This window comes from Barbus barbus (genome assembly GCF_936440315.1).
Source record: "Barbus barbus genome assembly, chromosome: 49".
In the NCBI taxonomy this organism is placed as follows: Eukaryota; Metazoa; Chordata; class Actinopteri; order Cypriniformes; family Cyprinidae; genus Barbus; species Barbus barbus.
In genome coordinates this window covers 6,526,908-6,543,568 of record NC_136727.1, presented here as the reverse complement: position 1 = coordinate 6,543,568, position 16,661 = coordinate 6,526,908, and the positions used below count along the sequence as shown (strand labels likewise).

The 16,661-nt window shown below is 37.3% G+C and overlaps 1 protein-coding gene across 5 annotated transcripts in view; it reads left to right on the top strand.

Moving 5' to 3' along the window:
- The window catches only part of LOC306867603 (uncharacterized protein), a 34,373-nt gene extending 26,341 nt beyond the window's left edge, over positions 1 to 8,032 (top strand). For 2 of the 5 annotated variants that reach the window (XM_079413363.1, XM_079413361.1), the window contains 3 exons: positions 1,779 to 1,817; positions 4,792 to 4,959; positions 5,236 to 6,323. In XM_079413363.1, the coding sequence (XP_079269489.1) occupies positions 1,779 to 1,817; positions 4,792 to 4,959; positions 5,236 to 5,285 (257 nt within the window). In that variant the 3' untranslated portion in view covers positions 5,286 to 6,323. Of the gene's footprint in view, positions 1 to 1,778; positions 1,818 to 4,791; positions 4,960 to 5,100 lie in introns of all 5 variants that reach the window. The other 3 variants (XR_013784034.1, XM_079413364.1, XM_079413362.1) reach the window with 3 other exon arrangements.
- The last annotated feature ends 8,629 nt before the right edge of the window (positions 8,033 to 16,661 follow it).

Genomic DNA, 16,661 nt, shown 5'->3' with positions numbered 1-16,661 from the left:
ATCCCCAAAAACCACTGCTGCAGTTTACTAGTAGTTATTTGTCTAATGCAGGATTCAGTGCAAACATTTGCATTAAAACCAAATATTGATTTAATTTGGATAGAACAGCGGGGTCACAAAAGAGGAGAGCTTGTTTTTCCCCCTAGTTAAACACTTGAAAGCCTGCCCATTCCCACGAATAGGCTTTGCAATCAGAAAACTGTCTGTCGGCCGTCCAAACAGAACCACCTCTCAACTCCATTAATCTGGCAAAATCCATCAGAGAGCGTTCATCAGGACCCAAGCGAGCTGTCTGTCAGCACACCTCTCTTAAAGAGACAAGCGCTGTTTGGGCCTGACAAACAAAAGACGTTATTTTGACAAATTGCCCACAGATTAGGGACCTCTTTGAAAGCGGGGGCCCCCTAGAGGTGAACCAGGAGCGAAACCGCTCCAGGTGTTTGTTTGTTTGTTTACTCGAGCTGAATGTGGGGCAGGGCTGAAGTGATGGAGCGACTGACAGAGCGAGGGACCCTGGCTCTGTAGGGGACATGCAAAGATCAATGGCAGCCGTGTTTGTCCCTCTGCATCAAAGAGAGGTTCCCAAAACAACTTAAGTCGCAACTCGAATGAGAAACGTTCCATATGTTGAGCCTCGCCTTGCTTTGATTCAAATTCAGTGTGGATTTGATGTTTTTAAGTGTGATTATTTCAAGTTTGTGTGAGCGCTAACAAAATACAGCCAATAAATAGGTAAGTCTTGTTTCAGAGGCTGTTTCACTATTGAAGGCAAGTAAACATTTGCTTACTTGCAATAATCTGTCAAATTATTTTCTTTTAATGGATTCTGGATGAACTGGTAAAATATATGAATTTAGGCTTCATTTGTAACCATGTTAATTAACTTAAAACTGATTCTGGCATTTTTTGTTTGTTTGTTTGTTTATTTTGATCCCACTTTATATTAAGTGGCCTTAACTATTATGTATGTAGATTTAAATTAATCATTTGGTACGATGCACTTATTGTGTACATACAGTATGTGTCAGTCCTGTGTCTTGCGTTTCCCTTCCTCTCTTGCCCATATTTGGCTAGTTCCTGTTCCTGTCCCCGTTTAGGTTTATTAGTTCATTAGTTCCAGGTGTGTGTTATTAATTATCTAGTTTATCCTCGTTTAGTCTCCCTTACTTAAGCCCTGTTTCCTGTCTCTGGTGTCCGGTCTTAATTGTCATTCTGTGTTTCCAGCATTCCCTATGTTTGGATCAATAAAGTCTGTTATTTGAAGAGTTCCTCACCTCCTCGTTTCCTTGCTACAGAGAATTGTGACAGTATAAAGTGGGACCTTTTTTAAATTAAATTATTATATTATATTATCACATTTTCTTTTCATGCAATGTGGTTGAATTAATAAGCATTTTGACCTTATCAACTTTTTGAAACACTTAATTTAGAATTAATTTGTAACCCTGCTACAGATTTTGGTATATGATTATTTATGTATAGTGGATACTATTATTATATTATATAGTGGATATTAATTTGGAATTTTTTAATAAAATGAAATAATTACATTATACTATATTATATTATACAGTTAAGTTAATAAAACTACTTAATTTAGGACTAATTTGTAACCTTGTTACATTTCCTGGAATATTTTTTTTTTAAATAAACTAGTAATTTTTGTATATATAAATTATTAGAGTCCAAATTAACTACTGTGTTGTTTATAATCCTGTGAAATACATATATACCCACACTGTAATACAATAATGCAAATGCAATATTATGTTTTTCAGCCAGTAAAATCACAGACACCATGGAGGACCATATGATCGGTGAGAAAAGACTTTTAGCTATTTATTCAGCTCACATAACCACAATGCACGGGGTCTGCAATGCATCTTTGCAGTGAGACAGAGAGAGAGTGTGTGTGATCTCACATCCAACAGATGGACGTGTGTAAATGAGGCAGTGACTGATGAGATGTAGAGCTGCTGACAAGAGATTTAATGAGGCTTAGAATTGTGGTGGTGGTGGTGGGTGGGCAGGTACAGAGAACAGAAAAGAAGAAAAAAAAAAGGATAGACAGATAAACGGAGGAAGAGAGGTGGACGGAGGGCAAAAGGAAGGATTCTGGAAAACATCTCACTTAGAATTGCATTCATGCTCTTTATTCACAGCCTCCAATAATGTCCAGTAAAGGAACATCCAATGCACCCACTCAGCGATCTGAATCCATCATCATATAAAATAATGCTATTAAAAAAAAGGATTTAATCATGCCCCTAAACCTAAATTATTAACAAAATATTTTTTTTTTATTTAATTATTTATTTTTTATAATTAATTGTTCATATTTGGGGGCATAATTTAATCTCATTATTTGTTTTTTTACAATTAATTGTTTAGGTCAGGGGCATGATTAAATGCTTAATGTATTTTTTAAAATAATTTTTTGCTCTTAATTTACATGTTAAATTGACAGCTGCCCACAGTTTGGAACAGCCTTCGCGTCACGAGTGTCTGTGATGCCTAGAAATTCTTCCTGCGTTGTTATCTCTAGATTTTGGAACAGAGCCATTCTCTCTCCTCTTCAATTCAAGGTGCTTCATTACCATGATGTCCTCTCCTAGCCGCCCCCTTCTCTCTCTTATTGACGCTTGTTGTTTAATGGCTCAGAGTGGGCAGTGCATTTTAAGCTCTGATTAATGGAGCAGTAATGATGGGCTAACACCTAGATGTAGCAGGTAATTAAGCATTAATGAGCAGTGTAAAAGCACTTAGACACACAGAGACTTCATCACACGTAACAACACATCACCAGGGCTTTAATTGCTCAAATGTTGCTCCTTCATTGCTCAGGAAGCTTAATTGAGATCTCACTGGTGGTTCATTCCTTAAAATTGTCTCAGATGTTTCTTTTAAAATTGCTTTGGAGGAAAATAAAAACAAAAACAAGGGCATCATTGTTGTAGATTAAAGGTATGGTCACATTAGCAAAATATTTTGAGCAAAAAATGTCTTTTGTCAATACCGATGTATAATATCTTGTTGTCAGGTGTTTTTGGTGCTTTTGGTGACCCCGACTTGCCATGTTTAAATTAAAGAGGTAGACTATAAAACATACAGTATATAATAATATAATTGGAGTAAGTTTTACAAGAAAATACCGTTTAACACTCTAAGCGCCAAAGTCGCAAAATTGCCGCCGACAGACAGTACAGGTGTAGTCAGTGTGGGGTAGGTCTGTGTGCTGTGCCATGAAATGAGAGGTACCATACTCTCAAGATAAAAATTCATCGTGTGTCACCTAGATACCTGATTGGGCAGATAGCTGGTCAACTGATCAAAAAATAGGCACATGTATTTTACCATGGCACAGTAATATAGTAATAATTTACTACTTTCTCCTGTTTTACTGTTGATTTCCTCTTTTCCTGATCATTTGGAATGAGGGTAAAAAGACACAAAAAAACAACAACATGCAAATAAGTTCAAACATCCATTCAACATCTATTATTTCCTGAATATTACTGATGAACTGATCAAAAAGTAGGCTACTGTTCACATACATTTTACTACTATATAGTATAGTAATACAGTAATAATTTAGTACTTTCTCCTGTTGTATTGTTGGATTCCTCTTTTCTGATCATTTGGAATGAGGATTAAAAAAAAAAGCATGCGAATAAGTTCAAACATCAATTCAATATCTACTATTTCCTGAATATTATGAAATTTAAGAGGGCCGCCCCCTGATGATGTCATAATATGCTAATTAGATGAGTATATTTACACCCCACATAAACTTTCGGTCATGCCCAACATTTTTCTAATTTACAGTAGATCTAGCCACAAGTTTTTGAAATCTTGATGTCAAAATCCAGCATTTTTTTCCAAAAAAACCCTGGCGCTTAAAGGGTTAGTTCTTTCGACTTAAATTTTACATTTAATGTGTTACTGGCAATTTCTTTGTAATTATTCATGAAATTTACTAGCAGTTTCTGAGTGAACATTCTACACTTTTCTACACTAGTTTTTAGTGTACTTAAAAGATTATTTCACACAAAAAAAAGTAAGTCATATGGCTTTTGAAGAACAAGAGGCTGAATAAATGAGTTTTAGGTAAACTATCCTTTTAGAGAGCTCACGTTTGTGTTTTTTTGTCATACGGGAAGCCCTGCAATAAGAAATTGTGGCATCTATCTTCTAAATCCCGAGTGCAAACATCTGCTCTCCACTCCATAAAATGTCTTCATCACCCAAATGATCCTCTTCATGGAGCTTCCTCTCCAAGATATGTGCTCCCTCCATTAAAAATACAACACGGAGTGTTTTCAAGTGCAGCATGTGAGACTTTCACAAAAAGAGAAAGGTTTTTAGAGGGAGGGCGAGGAAAACCATTGAATCAGTCCAATGGGAAGAAAAAAACCTATTAAATGTTTTTGGTTTTGTGTCAGTTATGGCTTCCAGTACTGAATCAGTTAATGCTGTTCTGTTGGCTAAGAATGTACTCATATTCAAAATATGATATGTTCATCTACAACTCTTTAAATCATACAAGGCCACACTGATTATATAAGCATCACGATGAAGGCTAATAATTCCATAAATTAGTTTTATAGTAAATTCAGCCTCCCATTTTACTCACAGCCATGCCCACCATCCAATCCATTTCTGATGGATAAAACCAATTGATCTTCAAGTCCCACCCTCTCTAAAGTAAATGCTGTTTTGTGTGAACTACATACCTACTATCACCTTTATTTCATTAATTTCTGGTCTTCTTGTGGTTGTTTCCTCATCCAGGAGTTTCTGTAATAGCAGTTGTTGTGATAATACTGCTAATTATGATAGTGGTTCTCCGCTTTATGGCCCATCAGAAAGGCACATATTACACCCACGAGGAGAACTTAGCATTTAAGAGTGACCCTGAGGTGCAGGAGGTCACCGAAGATCTGGAAGATCCAGAAGAAGGTAAGAGACCACTCAGCTTCTAACATTTTCCCACTAGGGCTTGGACTGAAAATTGATGCTGCCTGCTAGAAAACTTATTAATAACTTTGTCAACGACGACAGTCATATTTCTCATAATAGTGTCGAAAATCTGTTTTGCAGAGGAGCCTTAGTATCTTCTGGTGGGAAGCCTTTTGGGACATTTCCTGTGTGAAATGTATCACTGCGAGTGACAGAAGGATCTGTCATGGTTCCTCTTCCTTTTCACTCTCCAATCACATATGCCTTTTCCAACAGATGTCCTTTTTCTGACGGCTTCACACTCAACCACTCCAAAACTAAAATAGATTTCCATGTGGAGAAGCACTTGTGTGTTAATTATTTCACTTACAGAGTGTTACAGAGTACTTAAGTTATATTAAATGTGATTTTTTTTATACTGTAAACTTTTAATCTTGTGAATTAACAAATGAATGTCTCTATGGATAATCTTTATCTTAACATACTATTAAGTTCATTTTTATAAATTAATTTATGCCAACTTTAGTGACTGGTTGACATGTACCTGTATCTCTTTGTAGAATCTCCTTTGCAAAGATTAAGACACCCAGAATTAGCAGCATGAATCAAACACCTCCACGTGACTCATTATCCAGGCGGTTGTCAAAGACTACTCTGAAAGTTGTACTCATCATGTATTCCAGTTGTTTTGAAACATCTGTAGTGATTCAAAAAAAATATTCACAGGTGAAAGAAGGGTGAAAGAGCCTTTGGTAACTGTCCATATTCCGCTCATGTCATTTAAACCCCTCTTTTTTCTGTGGAACACAAAATTAGACATTAAACAATGTTCATGCGTATATAAAGTTCCAAAAATGGAGTAATGGTTGATGAAATTTCAGCTTTGCATCACCGGAATAAATTACATTTTAAAATATATTCATATACAAAAGAGTCATTTTAAATGTTAATTATATTTCACAAAATTACTGCTCTTAGTGTATTTTTAATTAAATAAATACAGCCTTGGTGAGCATAAGACATAAGAAACTTCTTTAAAAATCTTACCAACCTTACCAAAAAGTGGTGTTTTTTGTGTTTCTTATCATATGAAGCAAAGAACAACTTTCTTTATTATTTTTGTGGTTTGTTTGTTCATCTAGTTAAGCTTTATTTTAAGCCACAGTATGTTTTGCGTTAGTTATGAATGAAATGAGTGATGCGGAAAATGGTAGAAAGACATGTAAATTAATCCTTGAAAAAAATGCATGTGAATGGATGTAAGTAGATCCATATTAACATTCTTGTAATATTTATTGTAGAAATTCTTGACTGACCATGCCGCTAATGCCAGTGAATTTAAAATAAAGCTAAAAATAGAAGCCATGCTGTGTTTTATTTATTTCGTAGTTGTGTGTGATTGTACACAGAGCACTCATTTTATAGACTCTAAAAATCTACAGAAATATGGACATTTCATGGTATCGCTACGAAGAATCCAAGTAAATAAAATTAAGACCTGCTTCGTTTTGAATCCAGCTTGGCTGCAATATTTGTTTGCTGACCTGAATGTCATATGGATACAGTAATATTCTGCTAGAGCTCTGAAAATACACATTTAGGAGACATGGGTTGCTAATGTTAACTGCACGACGGTCCACGTAGGAAACAAAAGGCAAATAAACAAAGACTGCGGTTAAAGAGTTTCAAAAATAGCCGACTAGGCAAATCAAAAGCCACATCCCAGTACCGCCACAGAATCCAAGAAACAAACCAAACATCCTGAACACACAGCTCTCCCTTTGTCTACAGCAATTTGTGGAAACTGGTACATCTCGCTATACGACGGATGGCAGTGACCTGATTAGGGCTGGATGAAAACAGTTTCTAATTAGCGGTGAACAGCGTCACCCCCTCGGAGAGCTGAGCTGAAATAAAGTGTCAACAACAGCAGGAAACTTTCAAAGAAAAACTCCAATATAGCATACGCGCTAGGGGAATTAGCCCGTAGCCGAGCTCGCAACTATTATATGCCCATGCGGAATACAATTTAGCAGGGAGAAGCTCAAACAAAGAGTGGATGGGCAAATACATCAAACGAAATGTCTTATTTCTGAACTATTTACTCTGCGCTGAGGCTCTCTGGAGATGCTACGACATTCGCCGATCAGACCACCAGTAAACCCAATGGCAAAAAATGACGTCTAATCATGCGAACTCATGTTTGATCCAGTTGAGGTGGTGTGATTCCTCAAAAACATGTCAGAAATGTAATGCGAATATTAACTTTTCTCTGGTGTTAGCGACCGATTTGTTTATTTGTAATTTTCTGCAGCGGACACACAGCAAACAAACCTGAATTAAGCCTTTTTTTCTCTGTGAGAAGGCGACACAATAGGGCTTGATCCAGCTCTGTTTAGACGTGGATCACCATCAAAAGCGTCAATTCGCATTGATTTCTCATCTCAGTGGAAGCCATTACAGGGAATAAAACCGACAGATATGACAGAGTGAGTTTCAGCCCTCTTTAGAGAGGTCGACCTTTTTCGCGGGAGTCAAGGCCATCATCTCTCAAATATCATGTAAAAGTAGCAGGATAAGACTGAGAGACGCATAATGCCACACATCAATAGCTGCGCAGGGAACAAAAGAAGTGTACGTATTTTGCTGCCCTCAAGTCATTTGTTATAAGATTAAAGGAATAGTTCACAGAAATTGTGTCATTCACTCACCCTTGTGATATTCTATTTCAGCTGAACGCAAAAAGAGATGTTTTTTTGTGTGGTATTTGTGCTTTTCCCCATTGGTTGCTCACAGTGTTTGCCAAGGTCCAAAGTGGCCAAAAATACTATAAAAGCACTGTAACAGTGGTTCCTGAGACTTGTGTGCTATATTCAGTGTCTTCTAAAGCTATATGGTAGCTTTGGGATAGAGAAATAGCTAATTTATTTGCGATTTTGAGGCACCACATTTTCAGAAAGACCCTAAACAGGTTTGGAACGACATGATGGTGAGTAAATAAAGAAATAAAAGATTTTGAACCACCTTTATGCTCAATTATAATGGATACTACATTAAAATACCTTGAAACATGACTTTGTTGTATAGCATTTGTTTGTATACTATGCTAGGTGTTGTTTGGATAAAGTAGCATGATTAATTCACTCATTAGCATCTTCAAAATTGTTTAAATGTTAATTTTACTTAGAGAAGAAGTTAGTTTATTCATCAGAACATCTGGATATTTGGGCTGTTGATAAGGGTAAAGGTTTTTAGCCTTAAATAATGTCTTAATGTGATTTACCAAAGCAGCTTAGCATGGATTTGAGTCTTTTCTATTTTCATGATGCCAGAGTTGTGTGTGCGTGTGTGTGTTCATAAGTCCAGAGGGCAGCTGTGAGTGGCATGAATTTAATCCAATTTCCCCATCTCTAGCACTATGGAGCCAGGCGTAATTCACCCCAAAACAGTCTCTTCCTTTCATGGGAGTTTATGGTAATGAGAAATTATGACAGGTTGGGTGTGAGTAAAAATGTGATAATTCCATCTTTGTTTCATAATTTGATCCATTGCCATTGGTATTCCCATGTTTTGGAATTTGCGCCATCCTCAGCCCCACTCCAGGGTCAAGGGGGCCATATATCCTCTTCTAAATGGGATAGCCAGAATTAGTGATAAAGCATTAGCAAAGGCCACCATGGAAACTTCTTAGCTGCTTTGTGAAATTATGCTATTTCCAGACTTTTTTAAACATTCTCCAACTAGGACCATGTTTGTATGACTCCTGGTCAAATTTCCAGAATATCATGAGGACGTTCATTTAAAATCATTGGCTAGAAATGAAAAGGTGCCTACATCTGGGTCATATTTCACCACAATTTTTAAATAAATTTTAAATATGAATATAAAATTATTTATGGTAATTTTATGATGAAAGCACAGTACAGTATAATGGCTAAGGTATGATGCAAAAATGACTTTAACAGCTGAAGTCTTCGGGGACTATTGTCTTTATAAAAGCTGACTTCTTACATTTAACATAAGGTGAAAAAAGAGACAAGGTAAGAGTTCTGTTTCTTATTTTTGGCTCCCCAATGGGTTTGAAGAAGTGTGCTAGAGGAGAGCCGCTCAGCATTACATCAGCTGGAAACAATAAACCGAACGGAGCCATCCATCATGAGCGTTTGATTCCGCTGACAGCCCGTCAAATCACATTGTTCTCCAGGAGAACCTTCAGGATCGCTGACGGGACTCTGGCGACGCTCTGATGTGACAAAAAATCAGTTTTACCTCTTTCTTGCAAACGTTTTATGACATGACCTACAAAATTATGTAAAAGCTTTGTAAAAATGTATAATGATGATATTGGAAAGCAAGTTTTTCTATTTTGTGTTAACCAGTTAATCTCCCTGATGCAGTATTGTCAGTGAATAATGAGTTGAACTTTTGGGGTCCTTTTTGAAACTTAGCAATAGTTTACCCAAAAATGTAAATTTATGGAAAATGTACTCACCCCACAGGTTTCCCCACATGCAGAGCTTTATGTTGCAGAAATTATTTGCTTATGGGATATTCAAAATGTCATTTGAAATGGAAAGGTGGTGTGCAGTTTGAAAGAAAAACAGTTGAGTTGCTTTTTCTCTCCTGGTCTTTTGAGTACAGTGCATATACCTTCATAATGCAAAAATAAACCAGGTTATTAAGGCTAAACCTCTCCAGGGTTTGTTTTTTTAACTGCCTAAAAATACCACCCTGTATGTGGCAGAAGAAGAGCATTTCCTTGTCATCTTGGAAATTATAGTTATTGAAAAGATAGGTCAGGGGAAAAATTTGAATGTGGGCGTCAGAGTAATGACTATGGACTTTGCACTTGTTCTACCGTTATAGGTCATAAAGTTGCATATGCGTTTACAGTTCGGTTCCAATCAGGATTTCCAGTTTGTGACAATTCACAAACTTAAGCTCTGGTGTGACTTCACCTAATGTCTTAAAAAGTCCATCTATTAAGATTGTGGTGTGAATAGATTCATAGTAAATGAGTCTTACCCTGAGTTGCACAGGTTTCTGTATGAATGATGTCGAATCACAGTGATCTAATTGAGATATAATCACCTAAAGAGTCCCAGACATTTTTATATTTGCTCTGGAGTCATTATCGGTCGAGATTTGTAAAACCTGCTTAGGAAAAGTGCTGTGTCAAGCAAAGACGATTAAAGCCAAGAGTTCTTTATTTCTCTGCAAGAAGATGTCTACACACACACACACTCATGCTTGCAAACACACATCCTTGAGGCCCTGCCCATTATCTGATGTGTAAAATGTTCCTCAGAGCGATCGATGAAGATCAGGTCCAAGGAATTGATAACCTTATAAAGCCTGTAATTACCTTCCTTCCTCAGTAACGAGCAATAAAGTTTTTATTATAGATCTCTCCGCTCACTCTGCAAGTCTTAGACAGTGAGAGATGTTAGAAATTAAAACTCTCACACTGTGATTGTTTCACTGAACGAGGATGGACAGATACAGTGGACTGAAAGGACTGAATTTTAAGGGCAACCTGAGCTCCCATGTTGTTTCCGTCAATGTGGAAGTCTGGGAAGAAGCTTACAGCCTTTCATTAGAAGTAAAACTGTAAGTCAAGGTCAGTTTGATTGGTTTTTCATTTGAAGTATGTTATTTGAATGTAATCTTGACCAACAATTTGGGAGTTTTTGATCTTTTCCTGTTCATATAGTTTGTAGGATATCAGAGACTGAATCAGACAAATTTAACATTCGATCAGAACATCGAAACATGAGAAGCTGAGATTCCACAAAGAGGGGCCTCAAAGCTGTAACAGGACAACGTCATAAATCTGTCCAAATCCTAGCGCCAACTAGTCTGAAGCAAGCAAACTAACCAGCAAGCCTCTTTCACAGAACAAAAGACAAAATAACACTTATTGATAATTCCAATTCAGGAAGGAGACTGTCAAATTTGGGGCAAGTAATCAAGACTGATGGTCACATGTAAACCTGTAATAGAAAATCACGAGCTACAGACTCTCTTGGGCAGGTCTTCCTCCATACAAGACAAAGACTTAGACTGGAATTCTTTAGGAGACCTTTTAACCTCTCTCCGGTCGTCACAGAACATGCCTCTTATTCTCCATAGAACTACACACTAGAGACAATCTGTTCATATGCACTAAAAATCATCTTAAAAAGACCTATGAGTTATTTCTCTGTATAGAAATAACCTATATTATGTTTGTAACCCACACATTAGATTATCATGTTTTAATCAAATATTATGTATGTTTTTTTTAATCATTACTGAATAGGTGAAGGATTTATATGCGTGTTTGGTATGTATGCTTTAAATGTTTATTCCAATCAATTATTTGTCAAATGTATCATATTCTGGTTATAATCACATCCAAAAGTATACTTTGCAAGAGTGAGTAAAATTCGGACCATGTGACTAATAACATGCTGATTTATGATGGAAGGAACACCCCTAGCTAAGATAATAGCCTATCTAATTGGTCAAGACACCAGAGGGGAGGTGTCCAGAAGCCGAGTTTAAAAACTCAGGACACAATCAAACTCTCTCTTGTCTCTCTTAGTCCCATTTACCCTTCTCCTCTTCTGCTCTCTTTTGCCACCGCGTTTTGATGCTGCTCTTTGAGCATGCACTGGCCCACGTGCCAGCTGCTAGCACAATGAGAAGAAAACCCACCTAGTCTCGTTACATCCTTTTATTCTTTTACTTTAATTTATTTTTATTTTCCATTGTGAGTTTTGAGTTTTGCAGCCACGCCTCGTCTCCGAGTTCAACTCGAGTCTGTGACCGCCTCAAAACTTCTACCAGCCACAACTCCATTGGCTTCCCAAGACGTCAATTCAATGACTGAACTCTCAACCAATCAGCCACTTCGGGGAACCCCTTTCCTGCAAAGAAGGACACAAGGGATTCCCTTAGCATAGCAAGCAAGTACCTCCAGGTTCTAACTGAATCGGTGCAGTTAATATACATTTTAGCCTCATTGAGAAACTCAAAGCGAGGGTTAAATAAGTGATTGATGGTTGTTTTGTGTTTACAAGTTAATGTCTTAATCTGCCGATCTTGTTACTGTGCTATTAAATATTGTTTTCACTATATTTTGGATTTTAATATCCACTGCAGAGTTGATGTTATATGGCTTGGTCAATGAATCGCTGCCGCCTCAGTGATCAGCTGTTAAACAGTGATTCTGTTCAAATTCCCTATAAATTCATAAATGATTCCTTTTGAGCTAAATTAAACTATTTCTTTTAAATTGCATATTAATATTACATTACATATTAATATTATGTTTATTATGTTACAAGTTACATTTGAGATTGCATTTGAATGACTGGAAATAGCTGCTCAAGTGAGTTCCCAAGATGACTGGAAAAGATCGGGATACGAAGAAATAATGGGATTGAAAAAGAATAAAAAGATTTAGACCTAAACACCACAACAAAACTTTTAGGCTACGTCTACATTATTCCAGATACATTTGAAAACGGTGTTTTCATTTCAAACGCTCTCCGTCCACATAAGCGTTTTCAAGGTCTTAGATTACAAGATCACAGCAGGATATTTTATTTACAATAATCTGACATATTTCCAATGGAAATGGGATTTTTAAAAATAAAAATTGTAGAGGACTTGCTACTGTAAGACATAAAAGGAAAGCCATTTCAGAGACTAAATTACTGCATTTTAATAAAAGATTACCAAAGAATCCTTTGGAATAATTTGCAACACTAAACTGTTCAAAATAAGGCCAAGTGCATGTATTAAGAAAGTAAACAGGGTCAGTTTTTAAGTAAGAAAGTCCTCAAGTTTTCAGACTTTAATCTGTCACAAAAATTCTGTGCAGCTTTCATTCACTCGGTTTCTTTCTTTTGTAGTCTAGATGGAAACATTGCTGAATCAATGATAAATCCCACTGACAAACATATATTGATAAAACATAATGAAATAACAGAGTGTGAACCCTGAAAAGCCAGTTAATGGATTTGATGTCATTTGTCGGTCAGGCGCGGTTGTAGTCAGCATGTAATTGGCACTGGAGTGAAGGAATGTTGGAGTGTGGGAGCTGTTTTTGGATTGTCCTCTGTGGAGGTTATGAGACTTGGTTATGAGCTGACGTCCTTCATTCTGGGGTCTAATAAATACAGCAAGACCTGTCAGTCAATTGGGACAAGAAAAATCACAGATCTCTTTAATATAGTTTCTCCAATAAATTTGATTGTTTAGAGGACAAATGGAGACTTTTGGTGACTTAGGGTTCAAAAGACGTGTCTCAAGAATACCAGAAGGGACCATAAAAGATCTCAAAAATCTGAAGCAAACTGTATCTAGGGGCCAGAATAACATTAGAGACATGGAATCTTTTGACTTGGCTTTATGAGCAAACACATAGAATAGTCACCTAGATCATACACCAAATTAGCTATCTAGCATTTTGCACTCCGGTACTGTTCATTTCTGATATGAAAGCATCAATACCAAATCGCGAAAGTGAACTGCTATTAAAGACGTATTATTTGATAAAAATGTGTGTTTGTGCATTTCACTCACTTTCCTGACGACCTTCAGCATTCTTTAGAGCATTTGAAGTACATTCGCAAGACAGACGTAAGTGCTGTTATGCGCCGAAGCTTTGGAAATAAAACTAATGGTACAAACTCATAAATATAAAAGTGAGGAGAGCAATGTTATGTGTTTTGCCTTCTCCTGGGCCGTCTTTACTAAGCAATGGGGTAAACAGCTGCTGGCTTTATCACACAAATGAACGCAAATGGAGGGGGGAGCAATTGAACTTTGGTTCGGACCAGGCAATCGAACCAAGTGTGAAATCACCCTTAATTGTTTCTTTAGCACCAAATCAGCATATTAGAATGATTTCTGAAGGATCATGTGACACTGAAGACTGGAGAAATGGAGCTGAAAATTCAGGTAGAAATACATTTTACAGTATATTTTAATAGAATCATTATTTTAAATCATAAGAATATTGATGAACAAAAGAGGCTTCTCTCAAAATAAAAATTAAAAATCTTACCAAGCCCAAGCTTTTGATTGGTAGTGTACATGAAACATTGCTGAGGAGTTCATTAAGTTTTGAAGGAACAACATCTGAGCAATAAAATTTTCATCTGAACTCACATATTGGGAAATAGTAGCAGAAATTCTCAATCACACCGTTTCCTTCAGACAGTTCCTGAAGGAATTATCTTATTACTGGGATGTTCATGTTCTCCATTCTGAAGTGAACCAATAACTTCCCTCACGGAAATCACGGTTCCTTTCATGTTAGGATGAAATTTATTTAGTCTCTCCAAATATGTCTGAATCCATCCCATGAAGTGAGCCATATATGACATAAATGAGAAGTGACGGACTTCGTTTCGAGCCAGTCTGCAGCAAGCACATGCCTTTCTGATAGAGCAAATCCATTTCAATTCTATTGAAAGTATCAAAAGAATAGATATGTGTTCATTTCATACTCCACTCGAGAGCTCATAGTAATCTGGGCTTAGTGAGTCCCTCTCATGAGTAGCACGAGAGGGAGGGAGAAGAGGATAGAAACTGTTCAAACAAAGTGAAGTGGATGAGACATTAAATTAGAAATGTTCTATTTGGCGGCCTGGTGGATTCCAACTGACGTGAGTGCGAAAAAGGCTTTACATAATCGTGAAACAAAAGGTGAAAAACTGGCACGGCTTTAGCTAGTTGTTTCACTCCGGAATCCGGGTTGGCTGCCGTAATGAAGACGTCCTCGGTGATATTGTCCAGCCGCAGCATCGTTAAAGGAGAAGAGGTTGAGCGGCCACTTCTTGAAAAGCCATTTCGGCTTTGATATGTCAAGGCCGTATGAGGTTCTGTAGGATAAGCAGTTCCCTTCGCAAATTGCACAAAAGAGAGAGAAAGTACTTGCAGGGGACTTTGTTCAGTGGAGCGTAGCCGCTAGGGCACTAGGTTATGAAGTTTAATATTTTTGGCGCCTGTTCAAAGAGAATAACAAGAGAAGACGGATGCTAGGGCTGCTACTGCCAGGCACGAGACCATCCTCAGTTCTCTTCTGAATGTCACAGAAAATGAGTGTGTGCGTAGTGGACAAAGTAAGGTGTTTTCGTTCCTGTGTGAGCGTTAACAACTATGAGGTGGGGTCAATGTTAGGCTGGTTAGCATGGCCCTGGTAGCATGTTAGCTGCTGAAATAAGTGTGTCGTTTTTATAGTTTTACCAACCCAAAGGGCTTCTTTTTAAACGTTAACACTCATAATACTCAAAGATATAATACTCAAAGCACAGCTACATTAAGTTAAATCTGCTTTAAAGTAACGAAAAGGAATGAACAAAAGAAAGACAATGTAGATAAATGAGCCTGGAGTTTTAATGAATACCTTTGTTGTTCTTTTGAAATTTAAAGTAGGTCCCATCCCTCGTTCCTCAACTTGATGAAGAAAACAACCTGCCACGCTCAGAGCAGAGGCGGAGCGATCCGTCTTCATCGTACCACAGAGGAACGGATTCCTCTACGGGGGAAAGCGCTAATTACAGTTAAACTTTTTCGCTAAAGTACTGTCTTGGTGAACAATCAGTCGTACTGCCGCAGACAATGGAGACAAATCAAGGAAAATTCAACCTACATAAAACAATTAACAATCCAAACATCAGCCCTGCGTGCAAAGGGGATTGTCTTCTGTGATGAATACTCAACTTGAGGTAAGAGGTGAATAAGTCTCAAAAGGTCTTTTTGGATTTTTTTGTTTCCAAATAGAAAACTTGAAGACGACTTGATACTCTTTTTATTTTTGCATAAATTCTGGTCCATATTACACCTAATTCTGACCAAGAACTGCCCACTAAACTGTTTGGTTGACATTTAAAGTGACCATCCACAGTTCGCTGGCAGTAGCCTATTCGTAAAAAAGTATTGTGCATACAGGTAACAAGCAACTAATCCTAATCTGATTTGACTTGGAGATACAAAAAATCCTGTCAAGGCCTATAAATATATTATTTGAGTGCTTGGGTATCAGAGTGTGTGTGCATATGTTGTTGAGCAAGCGTACTCCACACTGCAGTTTATCAAATCACACCTTCAAGGTCACTATTACAGCACAGCCCCTCTTTCTCTTCTTCTTCCTCTCTCTCTTTCCATTTCCTCTGGAGCATTTTTCAGTTGTGCTCTGTTTTCTCAATAAGATAACGTGCCGTTTTCCCTAGCTGTCTCTGCAACTTTAAATGCATGACTACCCATTCCAATCTCCCTATAGGAGAACAGAATGAGTCTACTTTACTTCAGTGGGGTCAGCCGCAGGCCGGCGAGCCTCTCCAGGGGACAACGCGTTTAAACACACCGCATCCCACAAGCCTCAGCTGGAGAGCAGATTTCACAAATCATCATATCAGTTAAAAGCAAAAAATATGCGTAGTCATGATGCACTGTCATTGTTTCATTACATATAGAGTGATATATATATATCCAAATAGCATACATACACTGATTCTCATGAATCAGATATGTGTTTTGCCTGCCTTTCATTTTTAAAAAGCTGGCATTTCCAGCTAGAAATCCAAGATAATCTCTAGAATGATTTTGTGACAAAATGTACCATTTAAAAAATTATGACATTAAATGATCATTAAAATAAATAATTAATTCATCACCTAAACTATAATTCAGTATAAACTGATATT